The following is a 23259-nucleotide window of genomic DNA, read 5'->3' as shown; positions in this document are numbered from 1 at the left end:
CTGCTAATCCACATGGAGACAAGTGAGACCAGTAAACATATGCTTGCCTATTCAGAAGGAATGAGCAGGGAGAATAGAACCTGTAGCAGAGAGAAGCTAAATTCGGTTTAAAACGCAAACTCAAGTTTTAAATTAAAGCCATTAGATGCAACACTCTCTGTACTTGTTAAAGGGGTATTCCAGGAATAAGCATAATTCATATACAAATGGGTACTCAAAATATAAGCTAATATGTAATTAGTTATTTAAAATTTTGCTCCGCTTAGCAGAAAATGCTGGTGACATAGACTGCAATGAAGAATTAAAATGCTACTGGCTCTTTAAACAGTCAATACACTTTTATCCGGATATGGAGCATATTTTATTGTAAATTCATCTAATAATTTCGAGGTAAAATTCTCACACATAGCTCCGACATTTCTGGGCAAATGAGCTTTATGCATTCTTTAAAGTTTACTATGTATTTTTTATTAGTTCTCTATTGAGTGCAAGTGCAATGAATATGGGACTCTTTTGTTAGGCACCATTTTGCATGCGGACCTGGCAGTTGGTTTGAGGACAAGTGGCCAGGATTTCTCAATTTATATACTATAAAGAAAACCATTGAAAAGATGTTTAAACATTTTTATTTCACTATTAACCCCTTAGCGCTCCGTGGCGGATATATCCGCCATGGAGCGCAATGACTTAGCGCTCAATGGCGGATATATCCGCCACGGAGCTGATGCCGGCTCGGCTCTGGATCGGAGCTGAACCGGCAACGGGGGGTCTTTCCCCCACAATTCCCCCCCACGAACCATTTTTGGGGGGCTCCAATCGCTGCTGGAAGTGCTGGGGTCCAATCTGGTCCCCAGCACTGCCTGCAAGCACTGCCAGTAAGATGGCGTCTATGATGTCATCTTACTGGCACAGTGGCAGCCTATGCATGTGTATTGCAGAGTATTATCATGAGCAAGCAATCAGATGATTGCTTGTTCATGTCCCATGGTGGAAAATGTTATTCAATACAAAATAAAGTAATAAATCAATAAAAATGCCCAAAAGCCCCATAACATATAAAGAGACATATAACCCCCAAAAAAGTCTAAATCATAACAAAAACCCCACATATATAGTATCACCGCGTCCTTAACAACCCGTAGAATAAAAGTAAATCATTGAACCCGTACAATGAATGCCTTTAAAAAAAATGTTTAAACCCCACCAAAAATTATAATTTTTACCTATTCAATCTTACAAAAAATGCAATAAAAAGGGATAAAAAAAACATATGTATTCCAAAAGGATACTGGTGCAAAGTACAACATATCCCGCAAAAAAACAAGCCATCAGCCAGCTCCTTAGCCAAAAAAGTAAAAATGTTATGCCACTTGGAAGACTGCAATGCAAAAATTATAGATTTTTCACCACATTATGGTTTTATTTGACAAATTTAGTAAAATGTAAGAAAATATATTCAAGTCTGGTATCCCAGTAATCGTATCGACCCATAGAATAAAGATAACATGATTGTTAGGCTAAACGGTGAACACGAAAAAAAAAAGTCAAAAATCCAGTACAGGATTGATGCTTTTCTATACCTGCCTTCAAAAACGAGTTCCTAAATTTTCAACAATAGGTGATACCAATCCCAAAATGGCAACACTGGAAAAAGCCTCTCATCCCGCAAAAAAAATGCCGTCACATGGCCCCAATAACAAAAAAGCGAAAATTTTATAGCCTACAAAAGGAGGCAACGAGAAAACTAAGATACTGGCAGCTGCAGGGCGCTCCTTCCCTGAAAATACGGAAAATCGCTATTCGATTTGTAAGCCGCGCAACATCAAAATATATTATCCAGACATTTCAAAAATTAAGTTAATGTAAAGTAGACATATGGGAAATGTTATTCAGCAACTTATTTAGGTGGTAAATCTGTCTACCTGAAAATGTAATGATTTCGAATTTCAAAAAAGTGAAATTTTTCAAAAAATTCATAATTTTTTTTTTCTTTGAAATATAAACGCAAAACATTTACCACTAAAATGAAGTACAACATGTGGGGAAAAAACTATCTCAGAATCGCTTTGATAAGTAACAGTGTTCAAAAGTTTTAACCAAATAAAGCGACGCAAGTCAGAATCCAAAAAATGGGGCTGAGCCTTAAGCTGTAAAATGGCTGCGTCCTTAAGGGGTTAAGTAACAAACTGTCATAGAATGAGTTTTGAAGTGGTTGTAAGAAATTCTATACATCAGGTGAAATAAGTACACGTCATCAATTATCTAAGTAAATATACTTCTAAAGGTGTTATTGACGTGAAATTCTTACCATATGTCATTAAAGACCCTTCCTAGCCACACCGGCAAAGATATAGATCCATAATGTATCCCCTTCCTATCGATGCCCTTTTTCAATTTTGATTTTCTATTTTTCACTCCCCAAATTGAAAGATCTGTAACTTTTTCATTTTTCCATGTAAAGAGCAGTGTGAGGGGTTGTTATAAAAAAAAAAAACCTTCTGTTGAGGACTGTATGGTCTTTTGATCACTTTTTTATAAAAAAATTTAAATGTAACAAAATGGCGAAAAAGTGGACATTTGGGACCTATTTTCTGTTACAAGAATAAATGCTGGGAATAACTATTAATATATTTTGATATATCGGACATTTTGGGACACGGCAATACCTAACATGTTTATGATTTTTACAGTTTATTTTTATATCCATTCAAGGGAAAAGGGGGTGAAAAAGAGTAAGGGGAAAGGGGGGGGGCGATTTGAATTTTTAGGGTTTTTTAAAAAAAACTTTTATTTTTCTATTTCTATTTTTCAGACCCCCTAGGGTTCTTTGACTTTAGGTTGTCTGATGCTACCATATGTTGCCATACCACAATATGGCAGTATGTGGGGGTTTCACTGATCATCTATTACAATGTGCCACTGCCACTACAGCCTCGTCTCTTACATGATGACGTTATGGGCAGCAGTGATCTAAGCCAAGAAAGATTGTGGCGGTGCCCACCCTGCAACCGCTTTTTACCGCCGTCGTCAAATTGTTGGCACCCACCATTGGTGTGTTACCAGTGGGTGTTTGCTGCAATATGCAGCAAACATCTACCTTGTATGGAGAGTTCTCAGCCCATGAGCCCTCTCCATACACCTGCAGCCTACGTGTGACATACTAATTACGTCACATTTCGGTATCATTTTGGATTCAGGTCAGCTGAATTGCTGGGCTATTCTAGCAGTTTTATTTTCTTTCTATGAAACCAATTGAGGATTTTGTTGGCTGTGTGTTTGGGATCATTGGGACACATTTTTTAAGGGCCGTGTGCCAGTCTTCTAGTGTACTTTGCACGTTTTTTTAGTGCTAACTGCTTTCACATGTATTTAAGAAGTACCTGTGCCACATTTGCGTGACTGTTTTGTGGTGCCGTAGCATTATTTTCTATGCACATTTCTGCACTGAAATGGGCGTTCTGGTGAGCCAGATTTATCATGGAAAGTCTGACAGAAATGTGTTGCACGCTCTATGTTAAAGGTGCACTAAAAAAAGTGTTGCACTCTGTTGGAGCAGTGCAGGGGCGCCAGATCCATGAAGTAGGACATCAATAGGACATCAAATTCCCATGGTCATCTAGACGACTGTTTTTCTCAACTTGGGTTCATTATCTTTTACCTTTTCTTTGCTTTCTTTTGGCTAATTTATCTATTGTAGCTATTGCCTCTTGGATAACTACTTTTCTCTGAATAAGTAGATTATAAATGTACAGTGTAAATTTTGTATATCCATTAAAATGTTTGTTTTTATTACCAGTGAGAAATCCAGAAGGACAAATTAAACTGTACTGCAAAGGAGCAGACACTATCCTCTATGAAAGGCTTCATGTTAGCAGTGAAGAATTAATGTACATTACATCAGAACATCTCAATGTGAGTATAGCTTCTATTACTAATCATTTCTGGGGTGTCAAAGCAGCGGGGCCTTTATTGGCTTTAATCAAACTATCTCTCTGTATCACTAAAAATAGGCAGCTACAATACTTCAGGTCAGATAGTTTAGTGGGTGACACTGTCTATTTTCGACCTTGAAAAAGAAGAAATTTTGTTTAATCACTACTTTCAGAGAGTGATTACTTTTCAATGAATGGTGTCCAATCAATGGGATTTATCAAAATTATGAAATTAATGACGTATGGGGATCAAACAACTCCTGGCTTGCTTCCGGTAGCCTTTACACAGTTGTAACAGTAGCTCAATTGCATTTATCAGAGCCACTACACAGAGAATGGAGCTAGACTGCAGCGGATTCTATTCCTGTGTATGAATAAATATAATTTCTTCAGGAATTTGCAGGTGAGGGATTGCGGACATTAGCTTTGGCATACAAAGATCTCAGTGAAGAATACTTGAAGTGGTGGCTAAAGATCCATCATGAGGCCAGCACTGCTCTAGACAACAGAGAGGAGCGTCTCGCAGCTGCATATGAACAAATAGAAAGTGATATGACGGTATGTTTTTAATTCGCCATGCTGATTGTTTATGCAGGTTCATGTACATGAGCATGAATAGTTTATATACTGGGTTGATTTAGTTAATGAAAAAATACACATCTTCCAAAAACAAGAACCATAACATAAGCACAGAGCTGTAGCAGGCGATGAGTCACTGTTAGTCGGGTATGCTAGGCAGCATAATTAAAACAACTAATCCTTTAGTAATTAGCTCTGGACTAGGTTTAACCCTTTCACGACAGGTGACGTAATAGCACATCACGGGTAGGCTGCGGGGACATGGAGAGGGCTCACGGGCTGAGCCCTCTCTATAGCCGGTAAGTCTTTGCTGCATATTGCAGCAAAAACTTACAGGTAACACCCGATCACATGTGTTAACCCGCACATCATAGGCTGATGGCAACGCATGGGCCCCGCCATCTTGTTGGAGATCGTCGCTCCCAGTGATGTCATCGGGGGCGATCCGTTGCCATGACAGCCTCAGGTCTTCGGAAGACCCGAGGCTGTCCCGTTTCAATCCATTGATTACAATGTGCGATTTGCACATTGTAGTGAATGAGGAGGAAAATGCACAGTAGTATGGCAGTATATGGTAGGATCAATCTGACAACCTAGGGTTAAAGTACCCTTAGGAGTCTCAAAAATAGTAAAAGTAAAAATTTACAAAGTTTAAAAAAAAATTATGAAATTTTAAATCACCCCCCTTTCCCTAGAACTGATATAAATATAAATAAGCAGTAAAAATCATAAACACATTAGGTATCGCCGCATCTAAAAATGCCAGTTCTATCAAAATATAATAACCATTTTTAACTGCATTTAACCCAGTAACAGAAAATCGCGCCCAAAGTCCAAAATATTTTAAAAAATCAATAAGGAGTGATCAAAACTTCATCAAAAGCCGCAAAAAAATACCACCCACAGCTCTGTACACCGAATTATAAAATAGTTATTAGTGCCAGAAGATGGCAAAATTAAAAAAAAGTTTTTATTTTTTATTTTTTTAATTTTTTAATTTTTGTAAATGTATGAAAACATTATAAAACCTATACAAATTTGGTATCCCAGTTATTGCACCGACCCAAAGAAGAAAGTAGACATGTCATTTGTGGCGCTTAGTGAAAGCCGTAAATTCCAAGCCCACAAAAACCGCCGCAAATGTGTTTTTTCACCAATTTCACTGCATTTTGAATTTTTTTCCTGCTTCCCATTACATGGCATGGAAGAATAAATACCATCACTATGAAGTGCAATTTGTTATGCAGAAAACAAGCCGTCACAGAGCTCTTTACGTATAAAAAAAAAAAAAAAAAAAAAAATTATAGATTTTTGATTGTGGGAAGTGAAAAATAAAAATGAAAAAACAAAAAAGACGATGTCCTTAAAGGGTTTAAATCATAGAGAATCATAGATCCTTAGACAGTTTAGGCCTTTAGGATGTGGCCATTCCCCCCCCCCCCCCTTTACCCCTTCAAGTTCATTTAATTTTTTCCTGTTTTTTTGCAAAATGAGTTGTATTTTTTGGTGGTTCCTATTTGGAATTATTGATTTAATTTTATTAAGCATTTTTGCAGAGGATCCAATCCCTCCTGCCTCAGCCCCGGAGTCCGGCGAGTGACCCGAGGCTTCCGGCTCCTCTTCTTGCCGGGTTCTGCCTTCCTGGCAGAACCCGGCTGTAAGTAACTGAGCATGCTCAGTTACTTACACTATACACTGCAATACAAGTGTATTGCAGTGTAAAGGCTTGAACAAGCGATCGGATGAACGCTTGTTCAAGCCCAAATATGAAATGTGTAAAAAAAATGTAAAAAAAAAAGTAAAAATCATTTTACAATACCGTATATACTTGTGTATAAGCCGAGTTTTTCAGCACAAAAAATGTGCTGAAAAACCTTGCCTCGGCTTATACACGAGTCAATGATTAAAAAAAAAAATTAATACTCACCGGTGTCCCCGATGTTCGTCGCGGCTCCCGATCTCTGTCGCGCCTCCCCGTGTCTTCTCTTCTGTCTTTTCTAGCCGGCAGAGTCGGGTCCATGCGATCTGCCGGCCGTCGCACACTGTGATGCGACGCTGTCGCCGCGGATGACGTCATCAGCGGCGACAGCGCTGCATCACAGTGTGAGACGGCCGGCGCGATCTCCTGGCAAGAGAAGAGTGAAGAAGCCGCCGGCAGCCGCGATGGGGATCGGAAGCCGCCGGGAGCCGCGACGAACATCGGGGACAACGGAGGGTGAGTATTAAGTTTATTTCTTTATCTGTATACTACTAGGGGCTGCTGTATACTACTAGGGGCAGGCTGTATACTACTAGGGGCAGGCTGTATACTACTGGGGGCAGGCTGTATACTACTGGGGCAGGCTGTATACTACTGGGGCAGGCTGTATACTACTTGGGGCAAGCTGTATACTGATGGGGGCAGGCTGTATACTGATGGGGGTAGGCTGTATAGTGCAAGGGGACAAGCTGTATACTACTGGGGGCAGGCTGTATACTGATGGGGGCAGGCTGTATACTGATGGGGGCAGGCTGTATACTGATGGGGGCAGGCTGTATACTACTGGGGGCAGGCTGTATACTACTGGGGGCAGGCTGTATACTACTGGGGGCAGGCTGTATACTACTGGGGGCAGGCTGTATACTGCTGGGGGCAGGCTGTATACTACTTTGGGCAAGCTGTATACTGATGGGGGCAGGCTGTATACTGATGGGGGTAGGCTGTATACTGCAAGGGGACAAGCTGTATACTGATGGGGGCAGGCTGCATACTACTGGGGGCAAGCTGCATACTACTGGGGGCAGGCTGTATGCTACATGGGGCGGCTGTATGCTACGTGGGGCTGGCTGTATACTACATGGGGGCTGGTTGGCTGTATACTACATGGGGGCTGGCTGGCTGTATACTACACCCTCGGCTTATGCTCGAGTCAATAGGTTTTCCCAGTTTTCGGTGGTAAAATTAGGGGTCTCGGCTTATACTCGAGTGTATACGGTAATTAAATAAATAAAATAAAAGTCCTATAATCTCCCCAGTTACACATATCAAGTATATAAATCACAAAAACACCAAAAAACTTACATATTTGGTATCACTGCGTCCGTATTAAACTGTACAATAAATCTAAATCAATATTGAACCCGCTCGGTGAACGTCTTAAAAAAAAAAAAACACACGAAAAACTTCCCGTAATATACAATTTTTCATCAAACACCATCACAAAAACTGTTCTAAAAAGTGATCAAAAAAAGTAATGTGCTTTAATATGATACTACTGAAAAGAACAACTCTTTTCGCGAAATATAAGCCCTCAACCAGATCTGACAAAAGAAAAATACAGAAGTTATTGCCCGGAAAAGTTGTCGATAGTAAAAACAATGCGATTTTCCAAAAATATTGGTTTTAAAAAAATAGGAAAACCTATATAAATGAGGTATCGCCGTAATCGTAGTGAACCAGAGAATAAAGATATAATATTAGTTTTACATTACAATCAGCAGGGGGGAAAAAGGGCTAAAAATCCATAATAAAAATTTATGATTTTGTTTGTGTTCCCCTTTAAATAGTTAATAAAATCTCATGAATAAGCTATAGACCCCCAAAATGAATTATTTTTACAAGTGTTTCTCACCTTGCAAATAATAAGCCCTCATATGTTCGCATTACCAAAAAAATGTAAATTTTATAGCCTGTACATTGTGACAATACAAATCTCTTGTGAATGGCGCTGCTTTCATTCTATGTCTGGCCTTGCGCCAGTACAGAAGTTTACCACCACATATGGGGTATCAGTACACTCGGGAGAAATTGGGCATCAAACTTTGCAGAGCAATTCATCATTTAGTTCATTATTATCATTATTCATCATCATTATTTCAGTTTTGGCCTAAATTAATGTATTTTCCCAAAAAATTCTAAAGTTTCTAAATCGCAGGTCCATATTGTTTAAAACCATGTGAAACATTTAAAGGGTTAATAGACTTAATAGAAGTTGTTTTACATACGTTGAGGGGTGAAGTTTCTAAAGTGGGGTCATTTATGGGGTTTTATTATCATATAGGCCTTTCAAAGTCACTTGAAAGCTGAGTTGTCCATCAAAATGTGAGTTTTGGCGATCTTCATGAAAATGAGAAAAATCGCACCTAAAGTTCTGCGCCTCATAACATCCTAGAAAAGGAGAGGATGCATAAAATATAATCTCAACATAAAGCAGACATTCTGTAAATGTTAATTATCAAGTTTTTTTGGGTAGCTTTATTTCCTGTCTGGAAAGCAGAACATTTTAAACGTTAAAAATTAAGAAATTTTACACACACTTGCCAAATTTTTATTTTTTTTTTCAGAATGAAACGCAAAACTTATCACTTAATTTTCCCGTGACACATTGTACTTCATGTTAGTTGTAAAATTTATCTCAAAATCACCTGGATATGTTAAAGCGTTCTGGAGTTCTAACCAGTTATCGTGATACATGTCAGATTCGAAAAATCGAGTCTGGTCATTGAGCTAAAATCTAGTGTCAGTGATAAGGGTTTAAAGACAGGTTGTAAAAGCCCATGGCACCTGCAGCGCAAAAATGCCTCTCTGCCTTTTCTAAGCATTTGCATTACAATATAATTGTGTGTTATAACTTACTCTTGAATCCTGACAAAATCCTGGGCTAGTCCCAGCGGCTGGGCTTTGGTTTGGATGCATTTCAAAAAACAACATGTGACTTGTCTGAGCTGCAGGCTGCCTCCATCTTTGAGCTCCTGTACTGCTCTGTCCCTCTCCCACTGATGTCAGGCTGACCAAGCTGTGACACCTTTCACTGCGGCTTCTGCAACCTGTCTTTAGTGAAAATTAGGTCCCCGGTGACAGGTTCCCACAAATAAAGTTAGGTCCTATGCAGCAGTCCGGACATGCCCAACCAGGCTTAACTTGTTTACGGAAAAACCCCTTTAGGCTGCATTCACACACCTGTATGGGGGACGTATATACGGTTGATATACGTCCCCCTTACACTTCTATGGGCTGGCGGCATCGTACGGGAGCGGTACATGTGCGGCGCCGTACCGCTCCGTAGCCCGGGAAAAGATAGGATACGTCCTTTTCCCGTATTACGGCGCCGTGGCCCATATGTTCCTATGGAGAGGGGCGGGGTGAGCCCCTCCTCCTCCTCCTCTCCCTGCGCTGCCGTGTGCCCGCCGTGCCACAGTGCAGCGGGCACACGGCAGTGTGCATGTAGCCTTAATTGTAAAGTTCTCCAGAATTCCTGGAACTAGGAATTCTTCATCAAAATTCATGGGCAACTTTGACTTTCAATCCTTAACTTGACTCCTATTGCATTAACTCAACTCTGCTTTCAATGGCCTTATTGCCCTCTTTGATATAACAATGCACAAAGTAAATACATTGCGGAAAGTCATTTTTGCTAAATCTGCTGGGCTGCGGTTATAATAATTTTTATGATCTTCTTTCACTTTCCGTATTTATGTTAGCTCATATTCATTCCATTATATATCTAGAATACAAATGTTTATACAAATGAATTCCCCCTGAATTCTGTAATTTAATTTTATATTTGAAAGTGATTGTATGTTCCATTGCTCATCCTCATGTGAAAATATAGCTACTATCATGTGGTATGCTTTAGCTACTAGGTGCTACTGCAATAGAGGACAAGCTACAAGAAGGAGTGACGGATACCATTGCTAGTCTCCTACTGGCGAACATTAAGCTGTGGATTCTAACTGGAGATAAACAGGGTAAAAGATGTTTATATATTTTTTTGGGCTCGCTGCTTTCAACATTTAAATCCCAAATAAAGTCTGTTTGGCCTCAGCTACACTAAGAAAAAGGCTAGTTTTTGAAAATAATGTAATAAAAGTATTGTACCTTTTAATACCACTTATTTCTTTAACTATATATAGCAATCAGAGTTTGTTCATGAGCTTTGTTCCTTTATGACCCCATAATTCCCTACTATGACTTCACATTGACCCACTGGGACATCACTGTGCCTCATTATGACATTACAATTCCCCACAATGCAAACTATGATTCACAGTGCCTCATAATGACCTCACAATGCCTCATTAACTAAATAAAATGACCCATTATGACATCACAATGCAATTATGACATAACGATGCCCCGTTGTGGCATTGCAATAATGACAATATGACGTCTCCTTGCTCCTTTACAATATCACAATGACAACTGTGAATTCACAATGTTCCAATATGACATCACCATGAACTTCTGTGACTTCATAATAGCCCCATTGTATCATCACAATGCCAACTATGACTTTTTACAATGCCTCATTATGACTTCACAGTGCCCTTTATGACATTATAATGCCCATTATGACATCAGTTTCTGACATCCCAGGGTACAAATCTTGGAACATAAAATATTTATTATGTTATTAATTGATAAACTTTTATTATGTTCCTCATAAGGTTATTTTCATACAGGGAAAATTACAGTGGGGTGTCTCGGGAATGAACATCAGAAATCCACAGCATCATCTCTTTTTAAATTCTCACAGAATTGTGAATGTGAAAACATGACAATATATTTAAAAAGGATACCAGGATACCAATGTAACATTTTTATAATAGCGCCATTATTTCTTCATGCAATGGTCTTCATACTTCTTCCATAATTTATAAACATGCCCGTCCCCCTTGCCAACCATTATTTGTTCACAGCCATTTACCTGTAGCTTTAAACACAATCATCTCCAAAATTTGCTTTAGCGATCAGGATGTTTTGTTACCTCAAATTTTGTAAAAATCTTGGTTTAAAAATGTTAAGATTGCTTTAATTGTGCATGTGATTTGTTTGGTTTTGTTTAGATGATAGTTTCTCAATGTTTTTCTTTCACAGAAACGGCCATGAATATTGGGTACTCATGCCACATGCTCACTGATGACATGAATGATATTTTCATTGTATCTGGTCGTACAGTAACTGAGGTGCGTGAGGAACTGAGGTACGTAGATATAACTACTGGCGGCACAATACATGGATATTAATTGGTGTCAGAACTCACTTTGAATCTTTATGCTCTAGGAAAGCAAAGGAAGCCACATTTGGACAGAGTAGGAACTTATTCAATGGGCATCAGTTTTCTGAGAAGACACATGAAACCAAGCTTGAGTCTGTCTATGAGGAAACTGTAACTGGTGAATATGCCTTAGTCATAAATGGGCATAGTTTGGTAAGTCTCCTATTTATTGTAGTATTATGTGCTTTGTTAATTATTTCCCTTACTAAAAACAAAGAACATTTACAGTGTGTGGTCCTAGAAACATAAAAGAAAATATTCAGTAAAGATGTAGTAGTATAAGTAAATAGCAGAAACATAGTAATATATCTTATCTTATCAAAGCGCTGCTTTCTCAACTTCACTCAAATTTTTCTACTTATCATCCTTTTTACTTAGTCCTAGTCCCACCTTTACCCTTCCTCACCTTTTCTGTCTTTCAAAGTTTACTCCATCTGCATCTATGCTCCCTCTAACCTCCCTGGTTTCTTCACTTCCTCTTATTTGCCATCATCATCATGGGTAACATTAAAGGAAATCTACCACTAAAGTTATGCTTAATTGAACTACAGATATATACATATACTCCTGCTCACCTCACCGGCACTGGGCTTCTTAAAAGAGGAGCTTTATGGTTATGTGGCATTGCCTTGGCGTTTGCATCAAGTATATGCTTCCCTTTACATGCAATATGCATTGCGTTTACTCTCATGTTTACATGGCTTTTGCATTAACACTGTTTTTTCAGTGTGTTTTACATGTATGTGGTATTTGTTTCGCATTTGCGTTTTCGTGTAGTTTTCATTGCGTTTATGTTGCATTTGTGGCTTTTGTGTCGTGTTTACCTTAAATATGTATTCATGTGGCGTTAAAATGGTATGTGCGTTGCGTTTACATGGTGTTTTGTGTGGTATTTGCATTTACATGGCATTTGTGTGGAGCTTGTGTTTGCATAGCATTTAAATTACTGTTTATACTCAAGTATAAGCCGAGGCCCCTTATTTTACCACTGAAAACTGGGAAAACCCATTGACTGGAGCCGAGGGTTGGAAATGCATTGGACACAGCCCCACCCAGTATATAGCCAGCCAGCTCCCAGTAGTATGCAGCCAGCCTGCCCCCTGTAGTATGCAGCCAGCCTGCCCCCTGTAGTATGCAGCCAGCCTGCCCCCTGTAGTATGCAGCCAGCCTGCCCCCTGTAGTATGCAGCCAGCCTGCCCCCTGTAGTATGCATCCAGCCTGCCCCCTGTAGTATACAGCCAGCCTGCCCCCTGTAGTATACAGCCTGCCTGCCCCCTGTAGTATACAGCCTGCCTGCCCCCTGTAGTATACAGCCAGCCTACCCCCTGTAGTATACAGCCAGCCTGCCCCCTGTAGTATACAGCCAGCCTGCCCCCTGTAGTATACAGCCAGCCTGCCCCCTGTAGTATACAGCCAGCCTGCCCCCTGTAGTATACAGCCTGCCAGCCCCACTAGTATACAGCCAGCCCACCCAGCACTTAAAAAAATAAACTTATATACTCACCTTCCGGTGGCTCCCTGATATCGGCGTGGCTGCGCTTCTTTCTTCGGTCTTCTGTAACAGCCAACAGAGAAGCGGCCATGCGCTCTGCCAGCCGGCGCATACTATGATCCGGCTGATGACATCATAGTATGTGCTGGCTGGCAGAGCGCTTGGCCGCATCTATGCCGGCTGTTACAAAAGACCGAAGAGGAGCCGCACCGACATTGGGGAGTCGCATTGATCATCGGGGCTGCCGGAGGGTGAGTATATAAGTTTACTTTTTTTTTTCATATCTATGAACTAATCAGCCAATATCATCCCACAATTCATTTCCATTCCTCACAAGAACTTCTTTTTCACTCTTACTATCCACTCATTTCACAACCACTCCTGTCCATTTTCTTGAACTATCTACCAAAATATGTCAGACTGTCCCCCCAAAACTTAAAAGGTAACCTGAAAACTCCCTGGTTTAGGATTGGCTAAAATACACAATAATGGCACTGCCCTGCTCCCTCACCTTCGGGTCTCCATCAGCCCTCCCATATAGATTGTGAGCCCTCATGGGCATGGTCCTCCTTCCACTTGTTCCAGATCTCTATAGTTTTAGTATTTTGTACTTGCAATCATTCTTGTCTTGGTTTAATGTATATGAACTCCTTACTGATTGTACAGCACCGTGGAATTAATGGTGCTTTATAAATAAATATAAAATAATGATGTCCAGAAACCTTTTCACTCAATACAATAGTGTAGAGGTAGAGGAAGCCTTTAAAGGAGTCTATAATCTGCATTATAATCTGCAGTCAGCATGTTGTAGAGTAATGTACTGATTTCAAAAATACTATTATTATTTCTGTCCATTTTGACATTTATGAGAAATTCTCATTTGTATCTGTATGCTAATGAGGCAGTTGGACCAAGGTGAGTCCTTAGCACCCAGAGCACTGCTTTTCCTGTCTGGACCACTGTCCTATCCAACAGTTAATTTGGAGACTTGTCTTGTGAGATGCATGAGGTGATGCTGGAAGAAGTCATTTATTCGAGAATAGCAGTGTTCTGGGTGTACCTACTGCCTCATTACCATAAATATTAAACCAGGAGTATCTTGGAAAAGGCATAATTGACAGAAATAATCAAGGTATGTCAGAAATCACCTTGCATCGCTATACTACAAGCTACCAGCAGATCATAATGTGCTTATTGGTTATTTTGTATTGTGCACTTAAAGAGGGGTGTGACCTTTTGATTGATTTGGTACATATTCCACTCCGGTGCCAAATATCTCATAAGTGAAAATTTCAGGCAAGTAAATGAGACCAAAAGTTCTTCATTAAAATGTTATTAATATAGTTACTTTCAGCCGCTTGCAGCTGTATGCGTATCCTTTCTTACTTCTGAATTCAAGAGAACAAACTGACCTTTTAAATATTTTTAAAAAGATCTCAATACCCAGTGTACTATGGCTACAATCCCTATGTTGCGATTCCAGTAAATCTAGAACTTGCATTCTCGCCAAAAGAAATTTGTTTTCATTAGGGAATGTGTTTCTTATACTAATATTGGATCATGAGTCAGTGAAGAGAACGGCTTATAATCAAGCATTTTCCTCCATCATTATGTTTGACGTAATTCTCCAGTCGATGATAAGATGTTTCACTAATAAGGCTGCTTTGGAGAAAAGGATCAATTTTGGGTTTTTTTCCTGTACTATTTTGCATTGCATTTCTACTTTGATAAATTCTATGCAGGGACTGTATGCTAATTCTAAAAGCTGTAAAACAGATTAAAAGCATTTCAAAACAAGCTGTTCAAGGTATTGAAAAAACAGCAACTTTTTTCTATGAAAGCTCATACCTCTCTAAGTGTATAGGGCTGAACTGTCATATTAAAAAAATAAATTAGAACTTAATTATGACATAAAGTTTAAACTCATTGACATGTCATCCAAGATCTTTTCATAATTCTTTTAATCCAAGTTAAAGGGGTATCCCCATATAAGTAATGGCACTCATCCAACCTAATCAAAGAGGGCTTGCAGCCCTGATTTAGATTTTTCACTACAAAAGTTCTGCAGTGTATTAAGCCAATAATCAAGTAATGGCTTGTCCGTGTCCCCTTGTGGAACAAAGTAATTTTGTAATGTAAAGGCAAAACAAATTCCTTTTAAGCGCCCACATTTTGGTACTACCACGCCATTACTAAAACAGGTTAGTCAACTACTGTAACACTAAAAAAAGTAACTTAAAAAAATTTCAATTTGAGCATGTTTTTGCTTTATTTTTGAAATCATCAAGATTTTTTTAAATCACCTTTCAAGCGCCATGTGGCTATGTAAAAATATATTTTTTCCCCCAAAAGAATTGCAGTTTGCGAAGGAAGGTCATTTTAAAAACAAAACCCTATACATTTGATATTAATGTAAGCGTTTAGACACAGAGAAAAAAAGTTTAACCGTTATTTAGGTTTATATAGGGTATACTGCAAAGGTCAAAGATACAGAAATCCCCGAATTGTGCTATTAAAAGCTACATTGCGTCCCAAAAAAACAAGAACCCATACAACTATAGTGATGAAATAAAATTTAAAAAGTTATAGTTCATAGAAGGCATTGACGGAAAAAAAAATAGAAAAATGGCCTGAGCATAAATCTGGAAAATTGGTGCAGAGGTAAGGGGTTATCATCGATTAGTTAGCTGTATTGGTTTCCGATCTGTGTTATTTTATGCTATTAAAACGAAGTGCATACCGTGAGTTTATACAGCATGTCCATGGATGTTGTTTCACATGTATTTACTATAGGAAATATTTGATATGTTACAAACCTCTTAATTCAGATGTGAGCACAATGTAATTGTATTCACAGGCCCATGCCCTGGAAGCAGACATGGAGAAGGAATTTCTGGAAATTGCATGTATTTGCAAGACTGTGATCTGTTGCAGAGTGACTCCTCTTCAGAAAGCCCAAGTAGTGGAGTTAGTGAAAAAATATAAAAAAGCTGTCACTTTAGCCATTGGGGATGGTGCTAATGATATCAGCATGATAAAAAGTAAGTATTTAGGCTGCACATGATATTTTTTACTCTTTATGTTATATGTTGTCTTTTCAGGTACTGCACATTAACTCATTACAGATAGTCCCCAGGTTTCGTACAAGATGGGCTCTGTAGGTTTTCTCTAAAGGCTACATGCACACGACCATATTTTCTGGCCGTATTTTCTTGCTAGTTATACCACATTTCAGCCGGGTGGCCAGTGTGCAGAATATAGGAGATGTCCTATACGTAGGCAGATTTGCCCCCACGGCGGGTGGTGGGCATATTTCTGAGGGCTATAACTTTGAATCTGTGGCACCTAGAAACTTTTTTTTCCCAGAAAAGAGAAGACTCTCTTCTTTCATAAGAATCTAGCTTTGTGCTTCTAGGTGCCAGGGAACCAGGGATATTAACTGTCGGGAGTGATTTTTGTTTATAAAAATCCCACCCAAAATTCGCACTTTAAACATGAATATCTCCGGTTGCCTGTCACCTAGAAACACAATTTTAGATTCATGTGAAAGAGGAGAAGTGAATTTTTAGGTGCCACTGATCCAAAGTTATAGGCCTCTGAAAACAGGGCGTATGTCATTTGTCCTTGGCAATACAGATGCCACCACGTTCTGCCTGGTCCCGCCCGTCACTTGAAACTGATTGCCATAGTTTTAGTTTCTCAGGAACTTCTTAGTAGGACACGTCTACCATCAGTAAACTGATGGTAGATTCAGTCATATGAAAAAGTTTGAGCACCCCTATTAATCTTAATTATTTTTAGTTAGCATTTGTGTTTTTGCAACAGCTATTTCAGTTTGATATTTCTAATAACTGGTGGACACCATAATATTTCAGGATTGAAATATTTTCTTACAGAAAATGTGCAATATGCATTAAAATAAAATTTGACAGGTGTTTGATTTGAATACTCCTGACTCCTTTTTACTGACTCACTGAAGCACTAAATTGGTTTGGTAACGTCATTGATCTTTGAACTTCATAGCCAGGTGTATCCAATCATGAGAAAAGGTATTTAAGGCGGCCACTTACAAGTTGTTCTCCTATTTGAATCTCCTCTGAGGAGCGGCATCATGGGCTCCTCCAAACAACTCACAAATGATCTGAAATTATTTTTCAACATAGTTGTTCAGGATACGAAAAGTTGTCTTTAACCTGTCAGTTTCAACTGTGAGGAACATAGTAAGGAAATTGAAGACCACATGGACAGTTCTTGTTAAGCCCAGAAGTGGCAGGCCAAGAAAAATATCAGAAAGGCAGATAAGAAGAATGGTGAGAACAGTCAAGGACAATCCACAGACCACCTCCAAAGACCTGCAGCATCATCTTGCTGCAGATGGTGTCACGTTCATCGGTCAACAACACAGCGCACTTTGCACAAGGAGAAGCTGTATGGGTGAGTGATGCGAAAGAAGCCGTTTCTGCAAGCACGCCTCAAACAGTCTTGCCTGAGGTATGCAAAAGCACATTTGGAAAAGCCAGTTTCATTTTGGAAGAAGGTCCTGTGGACTGATGAAACAAAGATTGAGTTGTTTGGCCATATAAAAAGGTGTTATGCATGGCGGCCAAAAACACAGCATTCCAAGAAAAACACTTGCTACCCACTATAAAATTTGGTGGAGGTTCCATCCTGCTTTGGATAATGTTCAAGAATCAGTGACGAAGTTGAAGTTACGTCGGGGATGGATATTTCAGCAAGACAATGATCCAAAAGACTGCTCTAAATCTACCCAGGCATTCATGCAGAGGAACAATTGCAATGTTCTGGAATGGCCATCCCAGTCCCCAGACCTAAATATCATTGAACATCTGTGGGATAATGTGAAGCGGGCTGTCCATGCTCGGCGACCATCAAACTTAACTGAACTGGAATTGTTTTGTAATGAGGAATGGTCAAAAAAAAATACCTTCATCCAGGAACTCATGAAAAGCTACGGGAAATGACTGGAGGCTGTTATTTTTGCAAAATGAGGATCTACTTAATATTAATGTCACTTTCCTGTTGAGGTGACCATACTTTGGCGCCTGTCAAATTTTGGTTTAATGCGTATTGCATTAGTACAATAAACCTCATTTCAATCCTGAAATATTACTGTGTCCATCAGTTATTAGATATATTAAACTGAAATACCTGTTGCAAAAACCCAAATTTTGATAACTAAAAATGATTGATTAATAGGGGTGCCCAAACTTTTTCATATGACTGTATTCTTTAAGTATATGCTTACGCAAATTGGATTAGTCTTTGGCATACGGACTATGTATTTCTTAGATGTGCCAGCTCTATATTTGAATCTATAGCTAATCTGATCCTTTCCATGTGGAATCTGCAGCAATAATAAATTTGCTTTGAGATTTCAAATGATCTGGGAAAAACCGTGGAAAACTGGACAGGCTGTAGATTTGAAAATGGTATAAAATTTCCCTAGCAGTCGATTTGTCAACATTTTTTGTGATGACCAAAGTGTCCATGCAGCCCCCAAAATGCATATAAAAAAATATATGTGATTGTACCTTCCACAAAATGTCTGATAATACAGCAATACAACATTAAATATTTGTTCCGCTTTTTGGCTAAGAAAATCTTCTTTCTCTGACTTTTTTTTCTCTTTGGTGTTTATAGGTGCTCACATAGGTGTTGGCATCAGCGGACAGGAGGGCATGCAGGCAGTTCTAGCCAGTGATTACTCGTTTGCTCAGTTTAGGTACCTACAACGATTGCTGCTAGTACATGGACGCTGGTCATACTTTCGAATGTGTAAATTCCTTTGCTATTTCTTCTATAAAAATTTTGCCTTTACGCTAGTGCATTTCTGGTTTGGATTCTTCTGTGGGTTCTCTGCACAGGTGAGTGGCAATACTATAGAAGGCAAAATAGGATGTGGATATAGGATATTATTAATATTTGTCTAGTACAGTTTTTTAATGTACCGTATATACTCGAGTATAAGCCGAGTTTTTCAGCACAAAAAATGTGCTGAAAAACACTAACTCGGCTTATACTCGAGTCAAAAAGCTATAAAAAAAAAAAAAAAAGACTAAAAAAAAAATCTAAACTCACCTTTTCAGCGGCCGTGCGAGTCTTCTATGCGATCCCTCTGGCTGCGGCACCAGGTCCGAGTCACTGACTTCAGCCACCGCAGCGATGCGGCTGACGTCAGAGCTGCGCGCCGCACGGACCTGGCGCCGCAGCCAGAGGGATCGCATAGAAGACTCGCGCGGGCGCCGAAAAGGTGAGTTTAGATTTTTTTATTTTTTTAAATTAACTGTCCGGCCCCCTAACGGGCCGGGGACCCGGCTCCCTAACGGGCCGGGGACCCGGCTCCATAACGGGCCGGGGAGCCGGCTCCATAACGGGCCGGAGACCCGGCTCCATAACGGGCCGGGGACCCGGCTCCATAAAGGGCCGGGGATCCGGCTCTTTAAGAAGGCAAAGGGGCTGGTGGCTACAAATTGGGGCAGGGGGTTAAAGGCTACAAATTGGGGCAGGGGGTTAAAGGCTACAAATTGGGGCAGGGGGTTAAAGGCTACAAATTGGGGCAGGGGCTGACAGGCTACATATTGGGGCAGGGGCTGACAGGCTACATATTGGGGCAGGGGCTGACAGGTTACATATTGGGGCAGGGGCTGACAGGTTACATATGGGGGCAGGGGCTGACAGGTTACATATAGGGGGCAGGGGCTGACAGGCTATATATTGGGGCAGGGGCTGGCAGACTATACTGGGGCAGGGGCTGGCAGACTATACTGGGGCAGGGGCTGGCAGACTATACTGGGGCAGCGGCTAGCAGGCTATGTACTACTGGGGGCTGGCTGGCAGCTATATACTACAGGGGGCTGCTGTCTATATACTACTGGGGGCTTGGTGGCTATATACTTGGGGGGGCTGTGACCAATGCATTTCCCACCCTCGGCTTATACTCGAGTCAATATGTTTTCCCAGTTTTTTGTGGTAAAATTAGGGGCCTCGGCTTATACTCGGGTCGGCTTATACTCGAGTATATACGGTACTTACTGTTTATTTCATTCAGTGATCTTTTTTATTATTTGTGTATATTTTGATAATCAAGAACCACATTAATTGAGATAATGTGTTTTAAAACTTAAAATGTGACTTTGCATACCCAGCAATATAGTGATGTCCTTTATCACGACCCATAGAATCTGCATGACGGTCAGTTGCCATACACAGCAATGACTATGCTATGCATACAATCTTATCCAGTCCTCCTGGATAATGCCTCACCACGTTATTCCATACCAAAGCACTGGATGGATCTAGACCAGTGATGGCTAACCTATGGCACTGGTGCCAGAGGTGGCACTCAGAGCCCTTTCTGTGGGCACTCAGGCCATCACCAGAGATGACTCCAGGTATCTTCCTGCAGTCCCAGACAGCCCAGGACTTGCTGTTCACAGAGGTATTTTAAAGTTACAGTGCTACCTGGGACTATTTTCTGCTTTATTGCTGTCCTCAGGTGCTGGTATCAATGAAAACTGTGACAGAGCAGGGAGTATAAATCACAAATTAAATTTCTGTGTTGGCACTTTGCGATAAATAAGCGGGTCTTTGTTGTAGTTTGGGCACTCGGCCTCTAAAAGGTTCGCCATCACTAGACTATAGGATAGATAATGGTGAAGTATTTTGACTGTGATTTTATTGTTTATTTAAAAGTTTATTTTTGCTGCTTTGGAATTGTTTAGTTTTTAGCCATCAGAAACCCCCTTAAATTCCATGGCAATACAGTAGATATTTAATAATGTTTTAGGAAGGTTTCCAAGCATTGTACAAAGCAACTCTGCCATGGCAATTTACATTTTCTTGAGGACTCGCTACAATAATTTGGTTTTGGTAGGTTCTATGAGCAAAGTGCAGGTGCTTAGCTCAGAGTTAAATGCTAGGATGTCTGTGTTTTTTACAAGTCTAGAAGATCCATTTACTTCCATATAGTTCCTATTTTGGTAATTTTTTTAGGTCAGATGTGTATAAGGAGACCTTCCGCATATCTATCCAAATTTTCTAAAAATAAAAGCCAATTTTTTGTGTCCTTAGGACAGGTTGATATTTAGCTTAAACAATATGGAATATAGCACGCAGTCTGTTTTTCCAGAATAAACTAGTGGTCATTTGTTAGTAATAGCACCTCATAGATTACAACTGATCCCTACAAAGCCTGAAATTAATTATCCAATTTGAGAAAATAGCTGTTATTTTGCCAAACAGTTTTAGGAGAAATATCTCTGTGGGTGGTTTTTTAATGAAATTACATTGGCGTGCATTAAGAAGTGAGTCTATCAGACAGAGATAAAGCTGGAGCAGCCATGTTGTACGAAAATAGAATACTTGGCAGACACAAATGCATTTTATTGATTCAAAAAGACACCAAAATAGGCAAAATCACAAATAAGTTCAGTGTTGCATTTCTGATGGTTTCATCACCCTTCAGCACTTGAGGGCTATGAATAGTAAGTGATAAAATAGAAAGCCTGGATATGAAACCATGTTGTAACTGTAAAAGATGTTTTACAAAATTATTCCAATATCTCCTATTTAGGTGAGTTTGGTCTTGGCATGATAAGAAAATATAAGTCATCTTTAAAGACAAAAATATTAAAAAAAAATAATTAATGGTGATTAATCATCAATAGTGATTTATCTCTTAAAGAGGACCGTTCAACACATTCAACCTACCCCAACTATTCATTTTTAATAGGCATTGTTTCACTGATTCTGGTATAGTAGTAATTTTTTTTCTAGCCCCCACACGTGATGTCATTATTTTTGGATCTCTACATTCATATGGGCGGAGCCAGGTTTTCTGCCCTAAGCCAGGACCACCCATTTGAAAGTAGTGAGGATTATTATCATAGTACAGGGTAATTTTGCTTGGTAGATAAATACTTAGGCTGTTTAATGTTAAATAGGTGGTACTGAGCGGAAGCAGGCAGTCTGGCTCCACCCATCTGACAGGAGAGATCTAAATATAAACTAAATAATTGGTTGAAATTTATAAAGATTGTACACCGCTTATACGGTGTTGCACGGCCTCTTAGTTTGTCTGGAAGTGCAATCTGCAGCTGGATTAAAGTTTCAGCTATATTATCTGCCAGTTTTCCGTTGGGGATAAAAATCCATCCAAAACGGGGAAAATGGCACTTTTTACTTGTCTTGTACGCTAGAAATGCGTTGGTATTCTAAATTATGTGCATTGTTTACATTACATTGTTTATTCTGCTGCTAGAGAGTCTGTGTAGTGACACCCGTTTAGAATACAAAATATAGGGGTTTCTGGAGGTTGAGAAAGTCCTTGTTGTTGTTCTTGTCAGTTGCGGACATTTTTCCCAGAAGGCCATTTAATGCACCTATCAATTGAGGCATGGAAATATATACTGCGCTGTGTGCTTTTATTTTGTTCACAGTGATCTTGAAAAGCGCATCCTGACATATAGTGGCCAAACTCAAACAATTCCTTTTGGTAAAGGATTACACATCCTCCCCATATCGCCTAAAATTAGCTGCCAATGAGAAGAGCCTGGGTTTGACTCTTCTCCTCTCCTGGGCTGCCAGTGAACCACCCCCTTATTTTGATTGACAGCTAGGTGTCGATTCAAATCACTGCCCTGTCCTACTTGGGGTTTGTCTGCCAGTATTCAACTACAGACTTATAAAGCTATATTTATATTTATAGGAAATATTGTGTCAATTTGTTTACAGGGTACCTTGTGTTACAGTCATTTCATATGAAAAGGGTGATGTCATTTAAGATCCTATACCCTTTACACTTGCTAAATGTATCCCATTTATGCATCTGATCACATGAAATCACAGCATGTCTCCATGGAGGATGGAGAGGAGAAGTCGTCCATGGAGGCATGCTTTGTTTTCATGTTCTCAGAAACATACATGAGGTACTTTTTGCAAATGTAAAGGCTATAGGACCGTAGATTACATCGCCCTGGTCACTTGTCATTAACTGCTGAAAAGTAAGGAGGCATAAAACTAATAAAACCCTGCGTCGCCCCCAGAGGTAAATAGAGCGGGCATGTCTGTTCTACTCCATTCATCTCTATGGAGTTGACAGAGATTGTTGGATAGGGCCTTACTTGATTGGTGGGAAAACCCCTTTAAAGAAGGTTTTCAATGAGTTACAAGGGATCTATAGGAACCTGTCAGTAGCTGT

At 39.7% G+C, this 23259-nt stretch overlaps 1 protein-coding gene across 4 annotated transcripts in view; it reads left to right on the top strand.

Moving 5' to 3' along the window:
- Positions 1–23259, top strand: part of ATP8B4 (ATPase phospholipid transporting 8B4 (putative)) — a 210838-nt gene that overhangs the window by 177047 nt on the left and 10532 nt on the right. For all 4 annotated transcript variants that reach the window (XM_072148286.1, XM_072148283.1, XM_072148285.1 and 1 more), the window contains 7 exons: positions 3797–3912; positions 4326–4490; positions 10127–10238; positions 11368–11473; positions 11554–11701; positions 15898–16081; positions 18702–18925. In XM_072148286.1, the coding sequence (XP_072004387.1) occupies positions 3797–3912; positions 4326–4490; positions 10127–10238; positions 11368–11473; positions 11554–11701; positions 15898–16081; positions 18702–18925 (1055 nt within the window). The remainder of the gene's footprint in view (positions 1–3796; positions 3913–4325; positions 4491–10126; positions 10239–11367; positions 11474–11553; positions 11702–15897; positions 16082–18701; positions 18926–23259) is intronic.

This window comes from Engystomops pustulosus, chromosome 4 (assembly GCF_040894005.1).
Source record: "Engystomops pustulosus chromosome 4, aEngPut4.maternal, whole genome shotgun sequence".
Classification (NCBI taxonomy): domain Eukaryota; kingdom Metazoa; phylum Chordata; class Amphibia; order Anura; family Leptodactylidae; genus Engystomops; species Engystomops pustulosus.
This window is presented reverse-complemented; position numbering and strand designations above follow the sequence as displayed.